The sequence below is a fragment of the Molothrus aeneus genome, chromosome Z, assembly GCF_037042795.1.
Source record: "Molothrus aeneus isolate 106 chromosome Z, BPBGC_Maene_1.0, whole genome shotgun sequence".
Classification (NCBI taxonomy): Eukaryota; Metazoa; Chordata; class Aves; order Passeriformes; family Icteridae; genus Molothrus; species Molothrus aeneus.
In genome coordinates this window covers 8,144,426-8,168,982 of record NC_089680.1, presented here as the reverse complement: position 1 = coordinate 8,168,982, position 24,557 = coordinate 8,144,426, and the positions used below count along the sequence as shown (strand labels likewise).

The window sequence follows — 24,557 nt, the reverse complement described above, 5'->3', positions numbered from 1 at the left end:
TGGGGGTGGTATCATAAACCATTTTAATAAGGCATGTTGCTCTCCCTCCCCACCACCCTAACTCATGTGAACGCTGCCTTGTTCAGTTGGCAGCAAACGATAAAGACCCCCAGGGAGCACAGGAGGGGGAGAAAAGGGACATCTGTTTAGAGCATTTCTACTGCACGGCTCTCTCAGGCTATTTCTATCTCTTCTTGTCAAAATTTATCAACTGCGTAATTGTTTAAACAGCATTAAAGTGCTTGCAGCAAGAGCAACTGGAAATTGTCCTGCAGTTGCCTCTGGTACTGATGCTGACAGCTCAGGAAGGGACTGGGGAGGTAAGGGATCCATCGGGCATGGGAACCCTCTGACTCCTTTTCCGGGGGGGGAGACACCACCCTGTCCTGCTAGCAGGAGGAAAATAATCTCACTTTATCCTGGTGCCCTTCCCTGCTGTCCAGGCCCAAAGCTCTGCTCCTTCTCCTCTGCTCCCTGTCCTGACCTGCTGTTAGCACACATTTGGTCTGCTAAATTATTTACAGCAGATGCAGCGGCTCGGGAAACCACAGCTAATGACAACGTCTCTCATGCTGATGTACCCTGGGCCTTGCCCTGACCCTGCTGAGACCTTGGCTGGCACCTCAGTGCATGCTGGGCCCCACTGCTGTTCCCAGCCACTGCCAAAAACTTCAGAGAGCGATGGAAGAGCTTTGCATACTGGTAACTGCTGCCTGCCATCTCCTCTCCTCCTGGCAGGAGGGATGTGGAGACCAAGGATCTTCACTGAGGATCTTCCCATTCCTGGTGACACTGCCTGGCCTGGGCACCTGCAAACATGGGCACATGTGGGCAGTGACAGGCAAGAGTCATACCCTGTGCTGGTGACATTGGTGGGGTTTCTTCTTTCAGCACCCTCTTATTTAAGTACCACAGCCCTTTGGAGCTCTGGTGGAGAAAGGAAAGCAGCATTCACACATGGAGCATCGACTCCTTTGCTCCTTGTCCCATAGCTGCAGTGGCAGGAGGTGGCTGTATCCTGGCCTGTTCCTCCCCTCCTGGGACCCTGGGAGATGGGGAACATTGCTGGTGGGCGGCAGGAAGCTCGCACCAAATATTTTGACAAGGGGCACTTAGGAGCAGCTCAGATAAAATCCTTCCTGGAGCAGAGGCCAGTGCAAACAGAGAACCAGTGTGTGTCCCCCCAGTCACGGTCCCCACCCATGGCCACCATCCCCCAGCCAAGGAGGAGGGTTTGTCTTCCCAGCCGTGGGCATCCCTAATTCCTGGCACTGCAGAGCAAGGGTTGTGGGAAGCTATTTAGGCTGGACTTGGGATTCTTTAATTACAGAGCTGTTTTTGTCATGTTGGGCAGCATAAACAAATCTCAGGAGAGCAGAAGGAGGCTGTGCTCCATACACCCAGGATATGGGATGTTGGTGCTGCATGCAGCATTTGGCAAGGATGAGGAAGGTTTTCCAGGAAGCTGCCAAGCCCCCAAATCCTTTTTCCTTGTCTCCTCCAGCCCAGCAGCTGGAGCCAGGCTCTCTCTTCATCCTATCCCATGATCTTATTCCCAGCCCAGCTGCAGGAGAGGATGCACAGGGGCTCATTTCACATGGAGTTCCAAAGCTCAGGATGCCACATCCACTGAGAGGGCTCTTGCATCTTAAGCAGCCCCTCTCACTGGCAGACGCTCCGTCCCTGGCTCTGGCTCATTGCTGGCAACTCTGGAACTCTGCTACTGAAGGAAGATGGCAAGGGAGTGACCACCTTCTCCCCTTCTCAGTGCCCTTGTGCCACCTGATGCTCCTGCCATGACTCCACCATGAGCTCTCCACAGCACCCAACACGGCATGAGCTCATCGCTCACTGGGGTCAAGTGTGCGGCCACATCCCTTCAGGTACCAGTGGTGGCAGGACATGGGAATGGGACACTGCATGCATTGGCCACCTCCTGGGCATGCTCTTCCCACAAACAGCATTGGCACAGCCAGGGCAGAGCTGCTGGTGCTGTTGTTGGCTGCTCATAAATGCCCAGTGGGGCTCCGCTGGCCCCACCACCGCGTGCTCCTTGCTGTCCCCAACTCCCCCGCGGGAAGAGGGGAGCCGTAAAGATGGGAGAGGGGATATTTTTATTGTTTCTGACACCGGCTGCCCCAGATTATCATGTTTTACAGAGCGAGCCAAGGAAGCATCACTCTGCTATGCTGCAGCTGGGCTGGCTGCCCAGCCCAGCGAGGGGAAGGAGGAGAGGAGCAGCAGGGCGCGGGTGCGAGCGAACGAGTGTGTGCACGCGTGGGCCATGGGGCACGGCTCCATTCAGCCCTTCCCGCTGTGGCATGCAGCCTGCAGCCCACTGCACGGGGAGGAAAGGTCGCCTGCTGCCTGCAAACGTGTTTGTTTTTCTAGTCCGGCTCCTAATTCGATTAGGACTAATTGCATTTGGGAGCGTGGTGGGGTTTTTGGGTGGGTTTTTCTTGGCTTTCTCTTTAAAGAGCCGGGATAGTAATTTGCATACTGTTACCCAGTACGCCTTTTCAGCTCTCAGCCGAGCCAAGACCCAAAATCTGGTCGCAGGCAGCAGCACAGTTCATCCACTGAATTTTCCCAGCCATGCATGAGCAGCACAATGTGGGAAGGCAGTGACAGGAGAGCCTGCGTGCCTTGTGAAATAAAGCCGAATTTCAAAGAACAAAGCATACCTGCAAGCTTGTTGCTGCTCCCTTTCTGTGGCTCTCAGGAATCGGGGGGGGGTCATGATTGGCTGTGAATCACCCCAGGACCACTGCACCTACCCAGCCCCCAGTGCTGCAGGCACATGGGGAGAAAAAAACCTTCCACAGTAATGAACCCAACAGCTCTGGGGTGCATCTCCTGATTCTGGAATGTCAACTGTCATTTAAATTTATTAGCTCCACCCTTGCCATAGGTTTGGTCCATGTTGATATAGTCCTGCCCTCAAGCACTGCCTGGGCACAGCCTCGGGGTTGCCCTTGTGTGGGACTATCCCCAGGGGGTAGGAGCACGCTGGGAGGGAGAGAGGGTTGAATCAAAGGGGTGGGTGCTGCTCCCTGCCAGTTGGCCCTGGTGCCAGGGAATGGTTGCAGTCATGTTTAACATGTTGCTCCTGAAATAGCCTAAGTTTACATCACCACAGGAAAGGATTGGAAGAGTTCAGAGGGGAAAAAAATCTATCAAATGGGCTTTCTTAAAAATAATTAAAAAAAAAAAAAAAGCTCTGCATCACAGATACACGAGCAAGGAACTATCTGCACATGCTGACCCCAAGCCTGTGCTTCTCCAGCAGCATCCAGGCAGGAGCACCAGCCTGGTGCCACCAAACTTCTGTTCTCTCAAGCTGGCATGTCATCAGTGCCCTCCTGCAGTTTTCTTCCACCCAACCAAGCCATGGAAACAGGCAGGACACCAGTCCCTGGGACTGCCTTCCTCCACTGTTTAGCCAGTGCCCATCATGGGATGCTCATGCCTGCCCTGGAGGAACCAGAGGTGCATGCCTTATGTGGAGAGGTCACTGCCTTCTTGTTTTGCTTCTTTATTTTGGATAGGTGAAACAGAAAAAATGTTTTAAAAATAACAAAAAAATATAGATGCAAACTTGCAGCACAACCCTCTGGTTGCAGCTGGAGCCCAGCTGGGAGGAAAAAGACTTCTAAGGCAGAGAAAAGGGAGGCTCTGATTATTTATTAGTGGCCGATGTTTGATTGCTTGCTAATCAGTCCAGAGAACACTCAGGCTCTCCTGGCCTCCCCGCTCACATGTGGTTCCTGTTGCTTTGCCCCTTTCCCCCTCCCTCTCCCTGGTTTTGCTTTGTTTGTTTTTCTGTTAATTTGGTTGTTTTTTCCATGTCATTTTCCGTCAAACCGCATGTTTTTTCCTCTTTCTCTCGCCAGCCACTGCAGTGACAGACATGGAGGAAGCAGGCCAGCCTGGGACTGCCTGTGCTCTGCCAGTCCCTATCCCACATCCATGGCCTGGGAGGCAGCAATGCCCATGGGACAGTGCTGGGGCTAGCACCAGGCTACAAGACCCTGGGCCACCACTGCAACATGGAAGACAACTCCACTGCCTGCATCCCGATCCGTGTCCCTGCTGCTGGAGGGGATTCTGCTGTATTTCCTCTCCCATGCTTGCACTCCATCCCATCAGGCAGCAGCCTTTTTGGGCAGCAGGCTGAATGATGAGGGTCAGATGCATGTCCACCAGGGCTTGGACAACCCCAAAGCGGGACAGAAGGGCAAAGGGGAGGAGGGGCTGGGTCGGGATGGAGATAAGCAGGTTAGAAGGGGATGGAGGGATGGGAGCAGAAGGAGGGTGCCTGCCCTTGCTGCCTCCCTCCCTTCTCTGCACACAAGGCCTCCCCGCTCTTGTGTGCACTCTCCGGCTTCTGGCAGCCTTTCCGACGTGCGTTTCCACTCCTCTCTGGCCCATTAGCAGTATTTTTATAACATTCTGTAACGCACAGCGCCGTGTGCCAAACCTCAAGAGTGCATTATTTCCCAACGTCTTTGTTATATCCACCCCCGGGCCCTCCGGCTACGCGTTTCCAAATCCAGAGCTGTGGCTTGTGGGGGCAGCCAGGAGCCCGGCACCACACTCGTGTTACCCAGAGCCTTGTGCTCCCTCCTGCCCTGCTCCTGGTGCTCAGCCCTGGGCTCAGGACAGGGATGCCTGGTGTGTAAAAAGAGCTGGACCCATCTCCTGCTTCTGGTGGGTATCTGCTGCTGTCAGGCTGCAGGGCAGGTGATCACTGGAGATAAACACCTGGTTCTTCTCCTGTGCTTCACCTCATGCTCAGCTGCCTGAAGAAGGGGGCAGACCAACAAGTCACCAGGCTGCTCAAAGTGCCCTGGAAGAGGTTTCCCCTGGAGAAATACCAGCTTCCTTCAGGCCAGTTTGTGCTGAGGAGGATGCATGCCTTGCAGGGGGCTGACCTGGGACCTTTAGCAATAGACAAGCCTGGGGATCCCTCCTCGCCATCCCTGAATGCATGTGCACCAGTGCTCCCATTTCTGCAGTGAGTGAGAGAGCCCAGCTACCCCCAGCCTCTGCAGGGTGCTGCTGGGCTCCCAGCCACATCCCCCATGATGTGCACTCGGGTGTCAAACCCATCTAAGGGACCAGATGAGTTATCTGTGCCTTCCCTCCCCCCTGCTGAAGTACATTGTTAAAACACCTCCCCACATTTGTGCCTGCACCATTAATGTAGCATGTTGGTCCCTTCAGCATGAAATCCCCACCCCTGATATCCTCTTGTCCCTCCTTAGCCGCTGGCATATCCAACCAAAGCCCCTGGTCCCTGTGGGCCAGAGCCATTACAGATAACATTGCAGAGAGTGGCCCAAACACAGTCCAACCATGGTGCCAAAGTTTCCCCGTCCCTTCCAGGAGCTCCCCCTTTCAGCACAATCTGATCCCCTGTAGCTATTTCCTAAGCTGTGTTCCAATTCTCATACTAATCCACATTTTCTCTGGTTTAACTCATAATTTCCCATGTGGCACCATAGCAAATACTTCACTGAAGTCAAGACAGATTACACTGACCACATTTCTGGGCTTAGAAAACTGGTTCCCTTATCAAAGAGAGCTATCAGGTTAATCTGCTGTGATATATCCCTGGCAAGCCCCCCTTGTATTTTTTTCCCATTTTCCATTTTTCTCCACGTCTTTAATTGCTCCCCCTTCCAAGTGCACCGTGCGGCCCCACTGTGCTGTGGGGTCAGGCTCTCTGACGAGGACCTTTCCTTCGCCCCGGCACAGGAGACACGTTGCACTGGGTACCACCACTGGCCTCTCAGCTGCTAATGAGCCTTGCTAATGAACAGATGTCCTCACATGGGGATGAGGTGCTCCCCAAGCCCTCAGTGTATTGAAGGTGCCTCCACAACAGAGGGTAACCTCCAGGTTTTATGCTCCCTCCTCTCCCTTAGCCTGTGCTGCCCTGGCTCTTGCCTCTGCATTGCTGCTCAGACCTGTGGGGTTCATTTGGTATCGGGCTCTGCTGAGCTTATGTTTAATCTCCCCTGAAACCTGTCTGCAGAACCAACTCTGCTCTTCTCTCCTCGTTTGCTCCATATTTATATGGCTAACCCCCCTTTTCATTTCCTCTGCAAGGTCTCACTCAGCTTGACTCCTGGCAGTCTCCCTTTATCCCTGTGCTCGCTGACCCCCATGACAGAGCTTGCTTTGCTAATTGACACCCTTTCCTGGTCCTCAACGCTTCTCTGCTCCCTCTACACATCCTTCCTGTGGTGTTGTATGCTCAGGAGCACCCCTGCCTTGCCTGGGGAGCACATTCCAGGTACCATCATTTATTTGATGAGATCCCCAGCACTTCTCCACGTGCAGCCCCAGCCCCTCACCCTCGCTGCAGTCACCTTTCTTGTTGCCCCAGCAAAAGAGAAAAATGCAGGCACAGGCCTGTTTTCATTTAATTTCCCATGCAATTGAAACGAAATGAGTCCAAGATCCCCCAAATCCCAGGCCTGGGCTCCCAATGCACTCAGCTGCAGCAGCAATGCTACCACAGGGCCATGCTGCAAACCTCCCACAAGTCACCCATCTCCACCTCCATGCCCAAGCCCATCCCCATTCCCTGACGGGATGCTCCCAAATCCACTCCTTTGCATGAATCCTCACACCTCCAGGGAATCAATCCTTTCCAGCAGAGCCAGGACACCTAGGGTGGGGTGGGGGAGGCAGGGGCTGGGGATGCAGTGCTGCAAAGAGAAACCTCAAAGAGAGCGTTAAATTAAAATCCAGACAGTTAAATTAATTACCACTAAAAGCATCTCACCTGATTAGTTCCTTGCACAGTTAATTGTGTTAACAGCACCAGACACTTGTTTATTTATTTGTCACCCTCTCTGTGGGGGCTGGTGGCCCCAGCGGCGTCCAACTGGGCTTCTCAGCTGCCCAGTGCTCAGGGGGCTGTGACTCTCCAGCAAATGGGAGCACACAGTAATAGGGAACAGCAGGATTTGGGCTCTAACGCTGAGCAATTCCCACGGGTCCCTGAGCGGATTGACAGGGATTACTATTAGCGAGGTGCTTAGCAGATGGAGGAGCCATTGCAAAATGACAGCGATGCCACAGCTGCAGAGGAGGTGGTTGGAGGCTGTGGAAGTCTCCCCACTCCCCTTGTTTCCTGTAGGCCTGGGCTGCAGCCCTCTGTGCACTGGCTGGGAGCTCTCTGCAGATGGGTTCTGGTGAGCACATGCCCAAGCAGAGGAACTGCACAACCTCCTTGTGCTGCTGCCTGCACTGGACCCAGGGCCTGCCTTTTCTGGCTCTGAACTAGCTGTGAACACCTCCTGAGCACAGTGCAGCTAAAAAGCCCCTGACTCATTTGCTGGGCAGTGGCAGTGGCCTTTTTGTCTGCCATGCTCCCAGCCCCCACACCTGCTCACTGGTGTAAACCCTGCCCTGTGCTGTCTGCTTCCCCTCATCTGCTTCTCACACTGCCTTCCAGCTCCTTCCAGCATCCCTTCTCCTTGGCCCAGACACCAGGATCCATCCCACAAAACCTTAAATGAGTTGGACACTGTAGAGCATCTCTAAAATTCAAATCTCTAGATGCAGTGAACCCTCATGCTTTATTTTCAGGGCTTACACAGACCCTCCTGTGACCCTCTGTCCCTGGAGCATGGCATAGGATGGAAACACCACCCTGGCTCTGTTGCCAGGTGCAGAAGGTGAAATAAGGAGTAGAGAAAGACTTGGCTGTGTCTTCCAAACCTGGGAACATACAGCCACCTACATGACACATCCCTGGATGGCGGGGTTCCCAGCTGGGAATCACAGTTTCCATCCCACAGCCAGCCTTGCCAGCTGGTGCTCCCAGACACCCACGGCTGCCAGTTGCACACGCCGTGCTGCAAAACACACAGTTGTTATCTGCTGTACAAACACAGCAGCCCTCAAATAACACAGCTGCTATCAGCTCTCAGCATCATGTGAAATACAGCACAACTTTTATCTCCCCTGCTGAGGCCCGGGAATCAGCGCATCCCATGCTGGAGATATGCAAAATGCTGGGGAATGAGCAGCTGTCCTCCAGCACACCTGTGCACCCAGAATCCTGCAACACCTTTTGGCTGCTCCTCTGAAGCATCCACACTGCTGTAATCCCAGCCAGGGCTTCTCCTTGCTGACTGCAATCCTGTCCGACAGCTCTTTCCACCTACAGAGATGGTTGTTGTGTCACAGGGCTAGAGGAGGAAGCTACATCCCTTCTCAAATTATTCCTGAGGCATCATTTAAGCTGCTAGCTTTGATCCAAAGCTTAGGACAGAATGGCTGATTCCAAGTGGGATTAGTATGCCATGAGGACCTCATACAGCAGTGTTCAGTGGACAACCCTATGTATGGAAGGTAGAGGGGCTGGCATGGCAGGAGGGGGGTCTGTGGGGACTCAGAATGGGAGCAGAGACTGTCCCCCTCAATGTGACATGCTGGGGTACTCACTTCCCACCCTCAGGTTGGTCTGGTATTTGAGGTGCCAGGAGGAGCCCTCGTAGCAGGAGTACTGGCCGCTCTGGGACAGGTCAACGTTCTTGAGGATCAGGTAGGAGCCGTTCAGGTGGGACTCGTCGATGTCGGTGCCGTTGGCTGTCCAGGTCACGGCTGCATCCCAGTCCATGGAGCCACACTTCATGGTCACATCTGCACCTACCCGCTCGTACTGGGTGTGGGTCTCTGTGGGAAGGAAAAGGGGAAAAACAGGTGAGCTCAGAGCCCCTCAGCACAGTTGCCTTGGGGATAAGATCTTATTTTCCCATCTGGGAAGTAAAGAGAAGGACTGGGGTGTGGACTGACACTTTGCTGGTGGACAGGGAAGCCGAAGTTCTGCTCCTGTCCCCAGCCATGATTTATTTTAGACCAGCTGACAAACACCAGAGGATCATGGACCACCTCCACCCACAGGATGGCTTCCCCTCACCTTTGCTATGGTGAACACATGTTAGGGCTGCACGTATGGCTCAGCAGCCAAACACCCCACAGCATGGCCAGACACACAAGGCATTGCCAGTCGTGTGTCCAGGTGACATGTTGCAGGACACAAACCAAACACGTGTGTCAGAAACTCCCAGCAGAGAGATGACACAGCCCCAGGATTTGTCACCAGCAAACTCCATGTATTTACTAGCGCAGATGGGAAGCAGGTAATTCTCCTTGCAATTCCCTATCCAGTAAACCAGGCAGGAAGACTGCAAACTAACTGTGCTGTGCTGTGGAAAGTCAGGAAAGTCACAGCTGCTTGGTGCATGCAGGGCTGTTTGTCTCCTGTCTGGGTTTTCTTCCCTTTCCACAATAACATGCTGCTTGCTGAGCTGTTTGATGTAACAGAGTGGGGCAACACAGCTCATTGGGCACCAGCTGCCTAATTGAATTTTCTCAGGTTTCTGGACAGGAGCTGGAGCTGACATTCATTAATGATCCTTAGCAACTGAATATTTCCTGTGTTGCTACACTTGGCTGTGCTGAGCTGTATGTGGCAAGGATAAAACAACGTGAGTGCGTGTGTGTGACACAGGGTGAAGCAGGACGGGAGGATGAATGGGGATGAGGTTCCTTCAAGGCTTCATCAAGCCTTTGTGCACAGACAAGGGTGGTTCACTTCTCAAAATTCTCCTGGGCTTCAAAATCACATTTGACAAGGTGCCTTCCAAGGAAACTAAGCAGCCCCGACACATGGGGAAAGTCCTTGTGAGGATTTATAGCAGCTAAAGTCATGAGATCAAAGGTGAAAACAAGCTGCCAAAAGTAGCAGTAGAAGATGTCACTGCTGAAGTCTGATGGAGATCCGAGCTGGATCAGTTCAGCCCGACACCCCCATAACTCACAGGTAGAAGGGGTCAGGGCAGAGAGAAGACAGAGTGCTGCTGAGGCAGTCAGGGCAGCCAAAGCCCAGCTGGGCTCCAGAGTGCTGCAGGAGGACACCATGGTACAGACCACCAGGCAGTAACCCTGTGCTGATTAACTCACAGTGGAATGCATGCAGCCTTCCTTCCCTACACACTCGTGGTTTCAAATGTGCCACGGCCTCCACAGGAACCCACCCTGGAGTCATCACCCTCCCTTCCCTGAGAACATCAGCTCAGTGGTGACCAAGAACTCAAACCCAAAGTGGAAAGCACTGTGACTCAAAAGCCATGAACAAACCTGTCCCCATGCTGTTATGAGCACAGTATTCCTGAAGCAGGGCAAAGGAGGGAAACAAGAACAGCTAAGGCTTGAAACAGATTCCATGTGAAGATGGTTTAGTAGACTCTAACCCTTCATCCATAAAAGGGGGAGAACCAAGCAAAGATGTGACAGACACCTTAGCAATGACGAGTGGCATGAAGAGGACAAATAGAGAAGGACTGCTTGCTCTTTCTCCTAATAAAATAAGGGGGAGCAAGACAAGCAATAGAAAGTGGTCTTTTTCTTTTGCACAAATTGTGATTAAATTACAGAAATCTATATCCATCAGATGCTGTTGATGTCAACACAGGAGGGGGGAACAGTGTGTAAATGAATTCACAGCAAAAGATGACCTACAACACCGAGCTGCCCAGTGAGCCTTGGGAGATTGCAAGCAGCTGATAGTGGAGACAGATGGGATAAGCACCTCCAAGGCTTCTCCTCTCTTTTTTCCCTCTCCAGACGTCAGCTCTTGGGTCGCACTGGTAGGTGGGACCACATGTATATGATCCAGCATTCCTTGTGCCTAAGGCCACATCCTGATCCCATCTGCAAGGCTGGCTCTGGAGGAGTGTCTGGCAGGTCTCAGCCATGTTGCAGATGGTCTGTCAGGACACCTGCTTCTGACAGGAATAGAGCACCTTTGGGGATGTTATCCCTGCTGGGAAACAGGGTGCTAAGGACAAGGAAAAAATGGTTTGTTGTGGGTTTTGCTGGTAGGATGCCCCAGGACAATTTCTGACACAAGCCAAGGATGGAGAGCTTTGGGAAACTGTGCTGACCAGAAAAGTGCAATTAAAGGGTCTTTAAAAAAGCTGGGAGAATGTACTGATAGGGAGAAAGAGGGGAGAACATCTAAGATGAAGCATCTGTGTGAGGAGGGATAGCTGGAACAGGACCAGATACATAGACAGGCAGAAGTGGAAAAAGACAGTGGATGGATGGATGAATGTGTGTAACCACAGACAGATGGATGGCAGGCTGGATGGGCACAGATGGAGTGGAGGAAAGGAGGCATGGAAGGACAGTGAATGTGAGTGGTGTTGGGTGGATGGCTGGCTACTTGAATGGCTCTGGATGTGGATGGATGGTTGGATGATGAACGGGTGGACAGGCAGATGATTAGGTACATGTGTGGAAAGACAAATATAGATACCAGGTTCAGTAAGAATTCATGCACCTTACTCAAGTTCTCTAATTTATTCTATTGCATAAGGTAAAGAGGTTTTGTCTTCCTGTTTCCTGTTGGCTCACAAGACCATTGACTATCCTGTCCTTACACTTGGAATTCTGATTATCAGAGACACTGGAGCTCTGATACCCACCATTGCACCACCCACCAGCCTTGCACAGAGAAAGGCTCAGTGCAGTGATGGATCCACAGACCTACCACCCTTGCCTGGCTCCTGCCTGCCTGGTGCTTATTTCCAGAGAAGGACTGAGATGAGGGGAAAGCTCTGGGATGCTCAGCTCTGCCTCTCAGGACTGTGGCTGAGAGCTTGTCTGTAGCTAGTGGCTGAAGGACTAAGTTGGGAAGGAAAAAAGTCACCTTGAGTTATTTCCTTAAACACAGTACAAACACGCTGGCATTCATCCAGAAGGGCTGAGGGAGCCATTCCTGGAAGACAGGTCTTTGAAAGTAATGCTCCTTTCCAAGGCAACGATTTAAGGTTCCTGATGAAGGAGAAACCCAAAGCACAGCTTCAGTGGAGGCATTTCTTCCAGGAGGGTTTGCTGAGGATCCTACTGGAGCAGAAACAAGTCCCCATGTCCTCCCTTGTCCCATGCCAGGTGTGGGAGTCCCACCCAACCACAGTGACATCAGATGTGTGGCAGCCCCTTTGGGAAGGGGTGCCATGGGGACAGCTCCCTTGGAATGCTGGAGAAACCTGCAGCTCTGCTGTAGGATGGGGATGAGCAGGGGTGACCAGAGCTCTACTGGGACTCTGAACTTTCTGCAGGCTAGGAATGCACCCAGAGCTCCACAGCTCCCTTGAACAGGGAGGGAAGGGAGGTTTGTCCACACTCCTGGTCACCGTGTCACTCACTGGTAACCTGTGGGGTTAATGACCACGATGGTGCCTGTCCTGCAGGGCCAGCCCTTTTGGATGGATATCAGCTGGTGATAGGAGTGTCCTGGTGGAAGATTCAAGCTGGACATGGAGGATAATTTATTCTCCTGGGGGGTAGCACAGCATTGGGACAGGTACCCACAGAGAGGGGGGATTCTCATCCATGGAGTTTGTCAGGGCTCTGCTGACAAAGCCATGGCTGATCTGGTCTTCTGCTGAGGACAGAGCTTTTCCAAGTGGGGCACTGGACTAGACACTTCCAAAGATTCCTTCCCAGCAACATGGACGTGATCACTGGCTAGAACTGACACTTCAAGATGCTGCCCTGCCCTGTGCCAACACCACCCTGCTTCTCCAAAGCATGCTGCCTTTGGGTCAAGTGACACCACAAGGCTGTGATGGCATCATAGAGGGGCTGCACCCCAACCAGCAACATGGCTCTCAGCATCCAAGCCCACCAAGGGCCACATCCTCTGCCAGGCACAGCACACCTGCCAGGCACAGCATGAAGTCCCAGATCTAGAAAGGAGACATGGTGATGCATAATGGGAGAAATTACAGCTTTGCCTACATCTCTGCAAAATTGCAGTGGAGGGAAGATGGGAATAAACATCAGAGCTTCTAGTTGTGGGATAAACATACACATTCTAGTAATGTTAAGCTGGGGCAGCTTGGTGAAATGAGCTGTGAGCTGCTTTGCTGCACTAGCAATGATGAGTGGCAGCTTGATAGGTCCTGCAGCTGCAACAGGGACCAACAGGACAGCAGACAGCAGTCCAGCAGAGAGATGTGGAGGGAAAATGAGACAAAGCAGCTGAGACACGGGACCCATGGAAATATATTCTATGCTTCCCAAACCCATCCAGCTGGAAATCCAATAGAAACCTCATCCTCATTTTCCTCCTTCATGAAATCTTGACCTACATAGAAACTGGAAGGGCAACAGCACAAGGAAATCCTGCAAAAAGGTGAGCACTGCCCTGGCACGCACTGTGCTAGGAAGAAGCAGATCTCCTCTTGGCACCTTCCATCTCCACTCCTGTGCCGTTGCTCCAGCTGAGGCTCCCACCCAGCCAGCATGGGCAGGTGCCAGGCATGGCTGGAATGCTGCTGGGCACTGGCATGTGTGGAGCCACAGATTGGCACTGGAGGTCTGTGTCCAGACGCCTGAGGGGTCACTGGAACAGCGAGCAGAGGAAGTGGAGAGGACAGTTTGCATTCCTGGCACCAGAGCTCACCACAGCCCTTTAATGGGGGTCTTTCAGCCAGGGCCTGTGGCAAGACAACCTCCAGCAGACACACACAGGACCAAAACCACCCTCTCTGTCACAGCGATTTGCAGGCAGACTGGGACAAATATTCCCTCTGAGCCGAAATGCACTGCAGGCTTGTGGCTTGTGTAAGCACAGAATGAGCAAAAGAAAGGCACTGCAGCATTTCTGGGGAGAGGGAAGAGCACTCTGCAGGTTCCACAGCCTCTGGCTCTGCCCTTCTTTTGCAGATGATGAAACCAACACAGTGAGAAAGGCCAGGTGCCCACTTTCTCTGACAGGACATGGAGCACTTCTGCAGTGGGACAGAGCACTACATACATGTCCTTGGACAGAGGCCTTCACATCACCCCGCTGGCCTTCATGTGTCCCTCCCACAGCTGAGAAACCAGCCACAAATAATTGTCTCAGCAGCTAGTTATATGTCTGTGTACAGAATAAATTACACATTTAATATTTACACAGTGCCAGGGCTATGCCAAGAGCTTTCCAAGCATATAAACCAGAAGGGTCTTTCATTCCTCAACTTCCCATGATAAATGAGATGAATCAGCCCACGGAGGAGAGGAGCACAGAGCCCCAGAGGATGGAGAGGGCAAGGGGACAGAGAGATGGACTGACAGCCTCTGTGGGAGGATGTTCCTGGCCCTCTCCAGCCATGGGGCAGGGTAGTGGCACAATCCTATGGCCTCTCCCTTGCTTCAGGACCCATGCCCACTGGCCTGAGCAGCACCAACTGTGTCCAAGGAATGCCAGTGGTTCCACTCCCCTGTGCAGTCTGACAGCCCCTGAAGTCTGCCCTTCTTGAGATGAAGCAGCTCCTGGCCATGGAGGGGGTTTCCTGACCCCAGCTTCCCGAAGCGCACCTCACTCTTGATCTCACATCTATTCCCTGTGATGCCACTTGGTCTTTGCAGAGCTTTTCTTGCCAGCAGAAATCTTCTTTCAAGGAGAAGAAATTTCATGCTTAAGGAGGCACTTCTTCCACAAGTGATTTAAAACTGGATGTATCTTTGTAAGGAAACAAGCATAATTAAGTGTCATTGATGTAGCCAAAGATATGGACTGCTCCAAGTTAATTTTGTCCATTAATGAAGAGTTGCAGAAAGCAGAGACCGCATTTGTTTGCTCTACTTTGGTAAATCCCTGGTGTCAGCAGCTTTGCTCTTGACAAGAAAAAATAATTAGAAAGAAACTTTAATTAAGAGATAACAGATGGGTGCTAAAGGACTTGTACTCAATCACACCACAATAGCCTGGAAGCAGACCTTGGTTTGCTTCAGGACTGTTGTGAAGGAGGGACTTGACCCCTCTGACATGCTTGGCTGAGGGCAGGATCCAATGCAGGAAAACCTCTTCCCTCAGCCTGGATGTGACCACAAAACATCCTCCTAAGGGTGTTGGCAAAGCCCTGATGCTCCTGCAGAAGTTCTGCTCCAGCTCTGCATCAGCCTCCCCTTTTGCCTCCCTCTGAAGCTGCCCCCAAACCCAGCTGGGGATGTCCATGGTGGGGTGACAAGGGCCTTCATGGCCCTTCTAGCTGCTCAGCTGCACAAGGCTGGTGCCTCTCCCGTGAGCCTTAATGCAACATCTTCTGAGAATGAAGGGACACTTTTACCATCAAATGTTCCATTGTCACAAATGGTAATTCAACCTATGGGCTCCCTCCTAGACTTGATGGTCCAGCAGTGGGGAGGTGTGATGCCTGCCCTGCCATGAGCTTGACACGCCACTGCCCAGGCTGAGCTCCAGGTGACAGGAGCAGACAGGATGGCAGCACCATTAGGACGGTGTCACCTGCATCACTCGTGCACAGGGGCCAGCAAGGCTGTGCAGTGGCAGAGAATCAGCACCCTCCTGGGGAGAAAATACAGTGCTAAACCCAGCAGGAAACCACAGAACAGAGACCCACTGCTGGAAGCAGAAGACACACACTCTCACAGCAGAAGTGAGGGCCAAGTCCTTGCTGCAGCACTGGCTCAGCCCATGGGATGCAGCAGCTCCCCATGTCTTTTGGGCTGCTGGCCAGTGGGGAGCCCTGGCTGGCAGAGACTGTAGGAGGATGGGGAATGCTGCCTTAGCAGACAAGTAACTCAAGTGTCATTTTTCTGCTTGTATCATATCATCAGACTGGCTGAATCAACAGCTTTGGTCTGGTCTGAGTGGGATCTCACCAGTGCAGAGGGTGTTCTCCCTGTGCCTAATTATGTCTGTGTCTTGTCCTGGTACTGCTGCCTTTTCATCACACCCATGTCAGGACAGAGCTTCTCTAGCAGCTCTCTAGACCTGCCAAATCACATCAGCCCAGAGCTCCACACTGGCAGTGCTCCTGGCTGCAGGCCAGAAGGGCTCTGTGTCAGAGGCAGCCTTGTTTTCCTGCACACCATCAAGCCCAGCTCTCGCTGGGAGTAGCAGGAGCTGTACAGCGATGTGGTGCCCCAAGCACAACTTAACCCTGGTCACAGGGGTCAAGCAAAACTGAGTACAGCAACCAAATCCATCCTGCCTCTCTAAGAGAGTCTCCTCAGCCATGCATGGGCAGGAGAGCACAAAGAAGCTGTCCTTTCCCATGGCTTCAGGGTAGGAGGGAGCTCTGCCCGAGGGTGCTAAGGCTGGTGCGCACCTGCAATGGTCGATACCTCTATACTGGATCATGTTGTGTTGACACAGCTGGGACCAGGAGCAGATGCTGCTATTTCTGCTTCTCTGTCTCAGCAGCTCTACAGCAGAGAGGTCTGGATTCTTTTGGGCTGGTGATCTTGGCTTTTTAGTTTTTTTCCACAGGATGCTTTGGTCTTGCATCCCAAGAGGGGACCTGAGTTCATGTGTTGACCTGTTTCCTAGAAGGTCTTGATAAGGCCATCAGTTGGATGTCTGTCCCAGCTCTTCTGGTCCCTGGGACTCTGAGTGCTCTCCTTGATGCAACTGGCTGAGCTGTGACACCATTTTCATCCTAAGGCAAGGCTGGATGGGACCTTGCCCACTTGGCTTCCTTGCGGAGTCAGCTTGAGATGACTCATCCTGAGGAAGTGCAGTTGCTTGGCAAAGCAGCAACTCCTCCAGTTCCCTGTACTTCATCAGGCTGCTCCAGCATGTGGGGTGGTGAGGAGGGAAAGGTGTTGGAACACCAGAGGGAATGGCACTAAGGGGAACCAGCACACAGCAGGAAAATCCCACCAATATCCTCCAAGCTTGGCTCACTTGAGCCTTCAACCTTCGCTGCCAAATGACCGGTGCTAGCACCATGGATGAATTAAAGGCTTGTTTTTTGGTCCTGCTTTTTCATGCAGACAGGACAAATAACTCTAAGCCACAGAAGAGTGCTTAGATCAGGCTTTTCAATGCTGTTTAGGGGGAAATCAATACAATTCAGAATTAGGTGCCCAAATCAGAGCCGTAAACACAAGAAGAGCTCATTGTGGTCCAGCAACAGCGTGAAGATGCCTGTATTTACTGAGGTTTGGGGAGGGGGAGGTGGGGGCAGAGCTGGATAGAGACGCAGGGGTGCCTCACTCCCCGCTGACCTCAGCCTGCCTTTCCAGCCCGGTGCACAGTGCACACCTCCCCATCCCTGCTTGCCAATGCCCACACGCCTGCCCTCAAACAGCAGCCTAGCTGCACTCAAATACACCGGGGGCAACTGCTGTTTGTTCACAGAACAGCCCAGCTCCCGTCTCACCCCACTCAGGGCTGTGGATTAGCATCAGGCATTGTGCAATGTTTTTTTATTAGCACAGAATTATGGAAGTCAGAGGCGTAAAAGACCTGTTGGGTCCCACTCAGTCCATCCTCCTTCTGCCAAGACAGTATTGGTCCCTGCAGCATATTTACTATTTCTCCAGTCTAATTTTACATACTGTACAATCTGTGCTGTGCCAAGTTACGATCCCTGTGTGAGAAGCAGAGCTCTCAATTTCCAGGCTCTTGGGTGTGTAAAATCACAACCGCGATGCTAAATTAACTTTTTTTCCCCTTGCATTTAATCATTTAATAGCTCTAAAATTCAGCCCCTCAGGCTCTTTCTGTCTGTCTGTTGGCTTGGGTTCTGCCTGCTGTAGGCCAGTGGCTTTCCCTTACAGATGTAATGCTCACGCCCCTGGGTGGATCGGCAGCAGCTGGGCTTGAAGCTGGGGTAACTACAACTTAACACATGAACTTCTGTGCCTGAGGATGGAAAAACTCCTCTGCTTTTTTAATCACAGGTACTGGGGGTTCATCCTCCTCATTTTTGCTCAACCCCACAATGAGGAGGCACAGAGTGCACTGCACACAGGGACAGGACTCAAAAGCATCACCAAAGCTGGACTGAGAAATCCAAACAGGGGTGGGTGCAGCTTGTAGCACCAAGACATGGGGGACAGGGCACTCCCTGGGGCTCTCAACAAAAGCACCACTACTTTTCTCTCCACCTGTACATCTACTGGAGGTTACAACACAGGGCTTGTTTCTTCCCAAAAGAAGGATTTCTTCCCCCTGCACCAGCACCAAGATTTTATTTGTGCATGTGGCTACAGAATAGAGGAACTGAGCTGCTGCCAGGGCAGCACAATGAAGAGGGTGAGAAGAATAGACACTGATAAAATGGGAACCATTTTACCAAGTTTGAGGGCCTTTTTGACCCAGTCACCATCACTCCTCCAAGTAACACGTGCGTATCTGGAGTCTGGTGCTGTTTCAAAACAGTATTAAAAATAAAGCACTCATCTTCTCTCCCCTGTAGGGGCTGTTTTAAGAACTAAGACAAGGCTCGGGATTTGCATTGGTAACAGCAAGATACTACATTCACATTTGATGCCTTTCACTCTGAAGGATCCTCAAGCAAAGCCAGGCCTGGAAAGGATCACCTGCACATGCCGAGCTGTGTCACAGCCAGCAGAGCTGCAGCCCACCCATCACACAGAGCATCTGCTGGCGGCAAAGGTGGGCACATATCAGAACCATGGCATGCTGGGAAGAGTTACTTACCCCAGAGACACAAAATAAATTGCTGAGTATAGCTAATGGAGCATTACAGACCACAAAATAGGAGCCCAGAACAGAGCTCCTGGATTGTGAGCAGAGCTTGGAGACAGGCTCCAGCTTGGGGCTGAATCAGGCTGGAAAGTGTATCTGAACAATGGAGGTCATGACTGCAGGATTGTGGTCCCCAAATGGTTTCTGAGCTCCTCTTGGGGGTCAGCGTTATTCAGGAGCCCCATAAATCCACATAATAAAGGCCTATAATTTGTAAATACTCACATAAAGGATATGTGAGTATTTACAAATTACTCTGCAGTCAGAGAGCTATTGAAGGTGGCAGTGTCTTTTGGATTTGTCTCTGAGCAGGTAGGAGAGACAGGGTTTTAGAAGTAGATCCATGAGAGAGCAAGGGACTGAAAGTGCTCAATGCTTTGGGGCAGACAGAGCCTTTGCATGCCTTCTTGTGCAGATCACAGGACCTTGGAATGGATTGGAAGGGACCTCTGAAGATCATTAGTAAAACAGATGTGCACATATCACAGAATCATAAATTGGATACATCCCGTTTGCATCTATCTGCAAAGCACAGTGCAGAAGCTCAAAGGAGATCACACCAACTCAGGACAGAGAAGCTTAAGATGAGGCCAGTGAGCCAGGAGCTTTCAGCAGGGTTGGTCCCATTCTCAGCAGCATCACAGACTGCTTTCAGAGGAGGGAGCATGCAATTCCTTGAGCACTTGTTAACTGAGTCCTGGCCCTGCTCCCTTGTTGGTGCCCTAAGCACCAATGTCCAGGACCCTTTCCATAACCTGTGAAGAAGGTGCTCTTCATTAAGCAGCTCCAGAGCACTTCCAAAGCAACTCACACTGGCTGGCTGGTGGCCTCATCATGCAGAACCCTCATGGCTTCATCATGCAGAGCCCCAAAAAATATTGCTGCAATTTCTATTTGATATTGAGGCCTCTCTGCTTCTAGAAATACATTCTCCTTCTCCCCCTCCCTCTCCTCCTCTTTGACACAGCCTTTTCCTGCCTGTCTACCCACTGCTGTTCCCTTTCCATACCACTTTTGTTGCCATCCATCTGACTAAAGCAGAGAGCAGTGCTGCTTTTGGGAGCCAGTCTGCCTTTCAGAGCATCTCCTAACCTCCAATTACTGATCCTGCCATGTCAGAGAGTCTTCAGTTTGGTGCAGGTTTTTTTATTGCCTTCATTGGGGATAATAAGCAAATGTTAGCTCAGGAGCAGACATTCATTCTTGAACCAATTGGGCATTATTTCCTAAATTTCAGTGTTTAAAAGCTGTAAGTGTTTTACTGCAAAACAACTAAAAGGCCAGTTATGTTTCATTGACTGAAATACAAGTAAGTGTGCCCTGTTCTCTGGAGAGCTCTTGGGTTTGAAGCAGAAGATTTTAGGGAGGCGTGTTTTCTGAAAGTAAGACTATTCAGAAGCTTGCCATATCCACAGATCCAGTCATCTGAAGGCAGTACTGAATTACAACTATTATTAGCACAAGAGATACTTGAAATCTGGAATTTCTGTAAAACGTTTTGAATTCAGGTTCTGAAGCATTTAAAGGACTTGAGAAAATATCTTTGGCTCCAAGTCAGCAAAGCACTTAGGCAAGGCCTTAACTTTGAGCATGTGTTTAAGTACCTTGCTGACTTGGGGCTTTTAACCCTGGCAAAAAGAAATCAAAGAGGAAAGAAAAGCCAAGGAAAAAAATTCTGGTGTACATAGAAATCTCCAGACAAGCCAAAATAATAGAGGAATCTCCTCTGGAAAGTAAGAAAACAAAAAATAATAATGACTTGCTTTAAAATTAAACACTAGAGGAAGCTTTCTGGAGGAGGGTGGAGAAAGACTCCCAGAACAAATGGAGTATTTCAATGTAGCCTAACGCCAGCTTCACTCTCCTGCCTCTTCAGCATTCAGAAATTATTTATTGCTGAAAAAAAAATCCCAAACCAAACCCAAAACCTGCTTCCTCCTCCCATTTCCAGACGAAGTGCAATGGGAGAGAGAAAAATCTTGGCTTCGGCAGTGAAAAAAACATCTCTGAAATGAGTCAGCTGTGAGAGACTGTCTCCATCAGGAAGAGGATAAGGGATGAGGGACTGAAGGGTAGTAATGAGGAGGAGGAAATTGCCCAGAGGCAGAAGCCTGCAAACAACCACATGCTCTGCCTGTGAGGGGGGATACCAGAAAGTCCTTAAGGAGAGAAAATCAGTGCAAATCTATGCACACATGCATGGAAAGCAGCTACAAGCAGCAAGCCACGCTTCCCCCACCTCCAGCTTGAGGTTATGGAGAGAAAAACTGGAGCACAGCAATAAGAGCATCCCCTGCAGCCCACCCAGGATGAGCGGCTGCAGAGCAGCCACGGGAGCGGGAATGGGCCGGAGGAGATTCCCCCTGCTGCTCCAGGATCCTGTGCTTGCAGCCCCCCCCCGCCAGCTCTGGCACGGCCAGGGCAGGCTCAGGGTGCCACGAAGTGGAAAATGCTGCTCTGCCTCCACCAGGGCGAAAGCCAAAATTTAGAAATATTTTCTTTTAAAGAGGAAAAAAACACCAAAATGGCCAAGTTCCTTCCTTCAGGAGGAAACCATAGGTTTTCATGTGTTTTAGGGTTGTTTTTCAAAATTTCTATACTGAGTTGTACAAAAGGCTTTGCAAAACATTTGGTTTTTTAAGGTGGAAGGGGGTGTCAATTCAAAGTGAAGAACTGAACCATTTCTGAAAAACACCAAAAAGACAGAGTGCAGACAAAAGATAACTTTCTTTCAACTACACTTCATCTCTTTTTTTATCTCCCCTGACAGAGAAATATGATTTTGTAAAACATTTGGATGTTGATGGGACTTAACAGAAAACTGCTCCCCTGAGGATCCTCCCCATCAGTTTTGCCCAGGACAGATTGGCAGCCAGCGCTTTACTCCCTGATGGAGATGCCCCTCATGGGAAGCACAGGATTCCAGCACAGGTGATGGAGGCAGCTCTTCCTCAGAACTCACACCCTCACAGTGCCTGCAGCCCCCTGTGGATGGCCACCCTGTCATCCACTGGTTGGTGCTGGCACCCAGCAAGATACAGCTCCTGCCACAAGGATCTGACAACCGAGTGAGACAAATGAGGAGAGCATCGTTCTCCCTGTCTTACACATGGAGAACAAGTCCCCAAAGCAGATAAAATGACTGGCCCAGGAGAGCTGTTTTCATCAGAGCTAGGCTCTGGTTTTCCTCCTTCATGTGATCCTATGACACCTGGTACATTGACAGCAGGGTTTGTTGGGGCTCTCCTAACCCTGCTGAAATACAAAACCACAAAGCACTGAATTAACTTCAGCTGGTGCCTTTTTATCCACCTGTGACCCCTGTATGGCCCTCAGGATGCCAGCACTAGGGCACTGCAGGGATGCAGTGCTGTGGGGCTGTGAAACGGCTGCTGCTGTGCACACCAGTGACTCCCTGTGAGGCACCAAAGCAAAAACCTTCCATAAATACTGGTTACACTACAAAACTCCTCAGGGCTAAGCAAGTTAAGAAAAATGGTGCAAACTCACTGGAGGAAGGAAAACACAATTAAATCACCCAACAGCCCATACCCACTAATCCCTTCTGCTACCAGGCTTGACTCGAAGGTCTCTCCCTGCTGACATGCACTTCCCACCCCTCACCCAGCCCTGGCACTGCTTTTCCAGAATCCTGGCAAGGCGTCTGTGCATTCATGTTATGTGGGAAAGGAAGATCCCCACAGTCCTAGCTGGCAGCACACAGTCCCAGCCCAGCACGCTGTGGGACTATGGGCTGTGCAGGGACAAGCCTCTGTGTTGGGGAAGATGAAACAGGAAAGCTTTATAAATATGATTGTCTGGCAAAAGATTTTGAAAATATAGAAACTATAAGTGAGATTGAAATGAAAGCAAGCTTTGACATACCTTAGTTACTGAACAACTGGAAAACAATGGTATGGCCAGCTGAAGGTAATCCCCATTTGATGAAACAATTCCCTCTGCTTGCAGACAGGTCCAAGGGTCAGAGCAGACCCTGCCAGCTTGGCAGAAGGGGTCCAAAGAGTAGTTTTTGGGGTTTAAAATGTAACACAGTATGGTAATGTAATGATTCCTATAGGCTGTGTGTAAATGCTATAGGATTTGTATCTTGTACTAGAGAATGAGAATATTCAACACAGAAGAAGATTTATTGTATTGTAACAGGAACCTCACTCTCTTACCCTTTTATGCTGTTACATTTTTTACTCCCTTACGCTTTTACCCTCTAACTCTCTTACCGTCTCATCCTCTCTACCCCTCTCTTCTCTCAGTCCTGCTCTGAGCTGTGGCTGGCAGCTCCCAGCAGGGCCCTGCACCCAGGCCCTCTGCAACAAACCACAAGCTCCACGACCTGGCTTCAGGGATCTCTTGTCTCCGTCCGTCCCGACCGTCCTACCCCTGACGCACCTACACCTGGGAGCTGCTGCTGCCCCATGCCACAGCACAAATCAAAGGCACTGAATGTTTTCAGGAGGGTTCAGTATTCACCAGGCTGGGAGACACCTCTGCAACACCAGGTAAGAGCAATAAAAGAGCTGTGAGTGCTCATGGGGGCTCTCGCTGTGAGGTTCTTCATTCTGGAGCTGTGATTTAGGACACGATGAAGAATGTGGAGGGATTAAATCTGTCTACCTAAATCCTGAAGTATTCCTTCTGGGTTTGCATCCCAACGTCCTTCTCATAGATCAATAGAAGGATGCTCAGGCCCACCTCTCTGGAGCTGCCAAGAATAAAATTGCAAAAATATGGGGAAAGAAATGCATCATGGATACAAAAGCCCACAGACTCAGAGAGCTCAGTGGCATTTCTGGATTTGCCCAGATTACAGAGTGAGTGGGTTCACTGGCACAGAGGTAGGGGCTGTCCATGGGGTATCTTGCTCAGATGGGGCAGGAACTCCCACTTTAAAGTCACTGACTGAGCCCTGCAACCTGCTCCAAATTTCCTGTCAGATAAGGCACTTCCCACTTCTTAAACAGCACTTCTTAGTAGCCCGGAGGTGAACTGACCCTGCTGCCATGCAAAAGACATGAACAGCACCTTTGAAAAGGCTGAGTCAAGCTAAGGCAATGTCAATCACCAGAAAACAAACAAACAAACAAACAAATAACTAAATAAATATTTTTTAAATAAAAAACCAAGACATTTTAAAAACCCCAAACCTGCACAGACATACAGACAGATGTTTCCTCGAAAATGACAGCTTCCAAAGTCCTGTGTTGCTACTACTCCCCCTGGGATTTTCCTCTCTGTCTAACATGCTGCCAATGAAGCAGCTAGGTAACTTTTGAAGAGCACCAACCAGCAGCGTGGAAATAGCTGCAGTGATTATATTGCAACACTTCACTGCTTCCCTGAGCTGCAGCTCCCTCCTCCACTGTTGGAAGTACAATCAATGCTAATTAATTAAGGGCCAGAGCCTGCCAACCATGGTCACACCAACTTCAGCACTGCTTCCTGAATATTCAGGGCTCACACTCCATAAAAGCAAGGATCAGCCTCCAGCAACTTGGGTTGAAAACAACAGAAACTCTGTTTGCAAACAAGGAGGGATGGACAGGCATGTCTGTGTCAGAGCTGAGAGCTGGAGGAGTCCTCTGAGCTGGGGCAGACCCCGGTGAGCTGCAGCTGTAAATCAGCAGTGAGGCATCCTGCAGGCATCCCTAAAGGCTCTCTGCCAACAGCAACCACGGAGCTGGCACAGCTTTTACACCCAGCAAGACTAAGAGGAGGGTGCTTGTGTGGGGCCAGAGACAGAGCACAAGCACCCTCCAAAACCAAGGAGGAGCAAATTCCTTTGCCTTAGTGCCCAAAGATGAGAAGAGAGGAAGGCAAGGGCTGGTTGTTAACAGACAGAGATAGGGAGGCTCCTTGAGAACAAAGGAGACAGGGCAGAGTCCCAGGAGAGTGAGTGGACTTCAGTGGAGCACCAGTAGGAACAGTACTGGAGCTCACTAGCAGGTGAGCCTGTGGCCATGGTTCCTAACCCTGCCAAAAGGGCTGCTGTGATGCT

General features: G+C 51.0%; 1 protein-coding gene across 5 annotated transcripts in view; it reads right to left on the bottom strand.

Annotated features, from left to right (window-relative positions):
• CNTFR (ciliary neurotrophic factor receptor) overlaps positions 1-24,557 on the bottom strand; it is a 203,215-nt gene that overhangs the window by 47,904 nt on the left and 130,754 nt on the right. For all 5 annotated transcript variants that reach the window (XM_066569426.1, XM_066569428.1, XM_066569423.1 and 2 more), the window contains one exon: positions 8,467-8,697. In XM_066569426.1, coding sequence (XP_066425523.1) covers positions 8,467-8,697 — 231 coding nt within the window. The remainder of the gene's footprint in view (positions 1-8,466; positions 8,698-24,557) is intronic.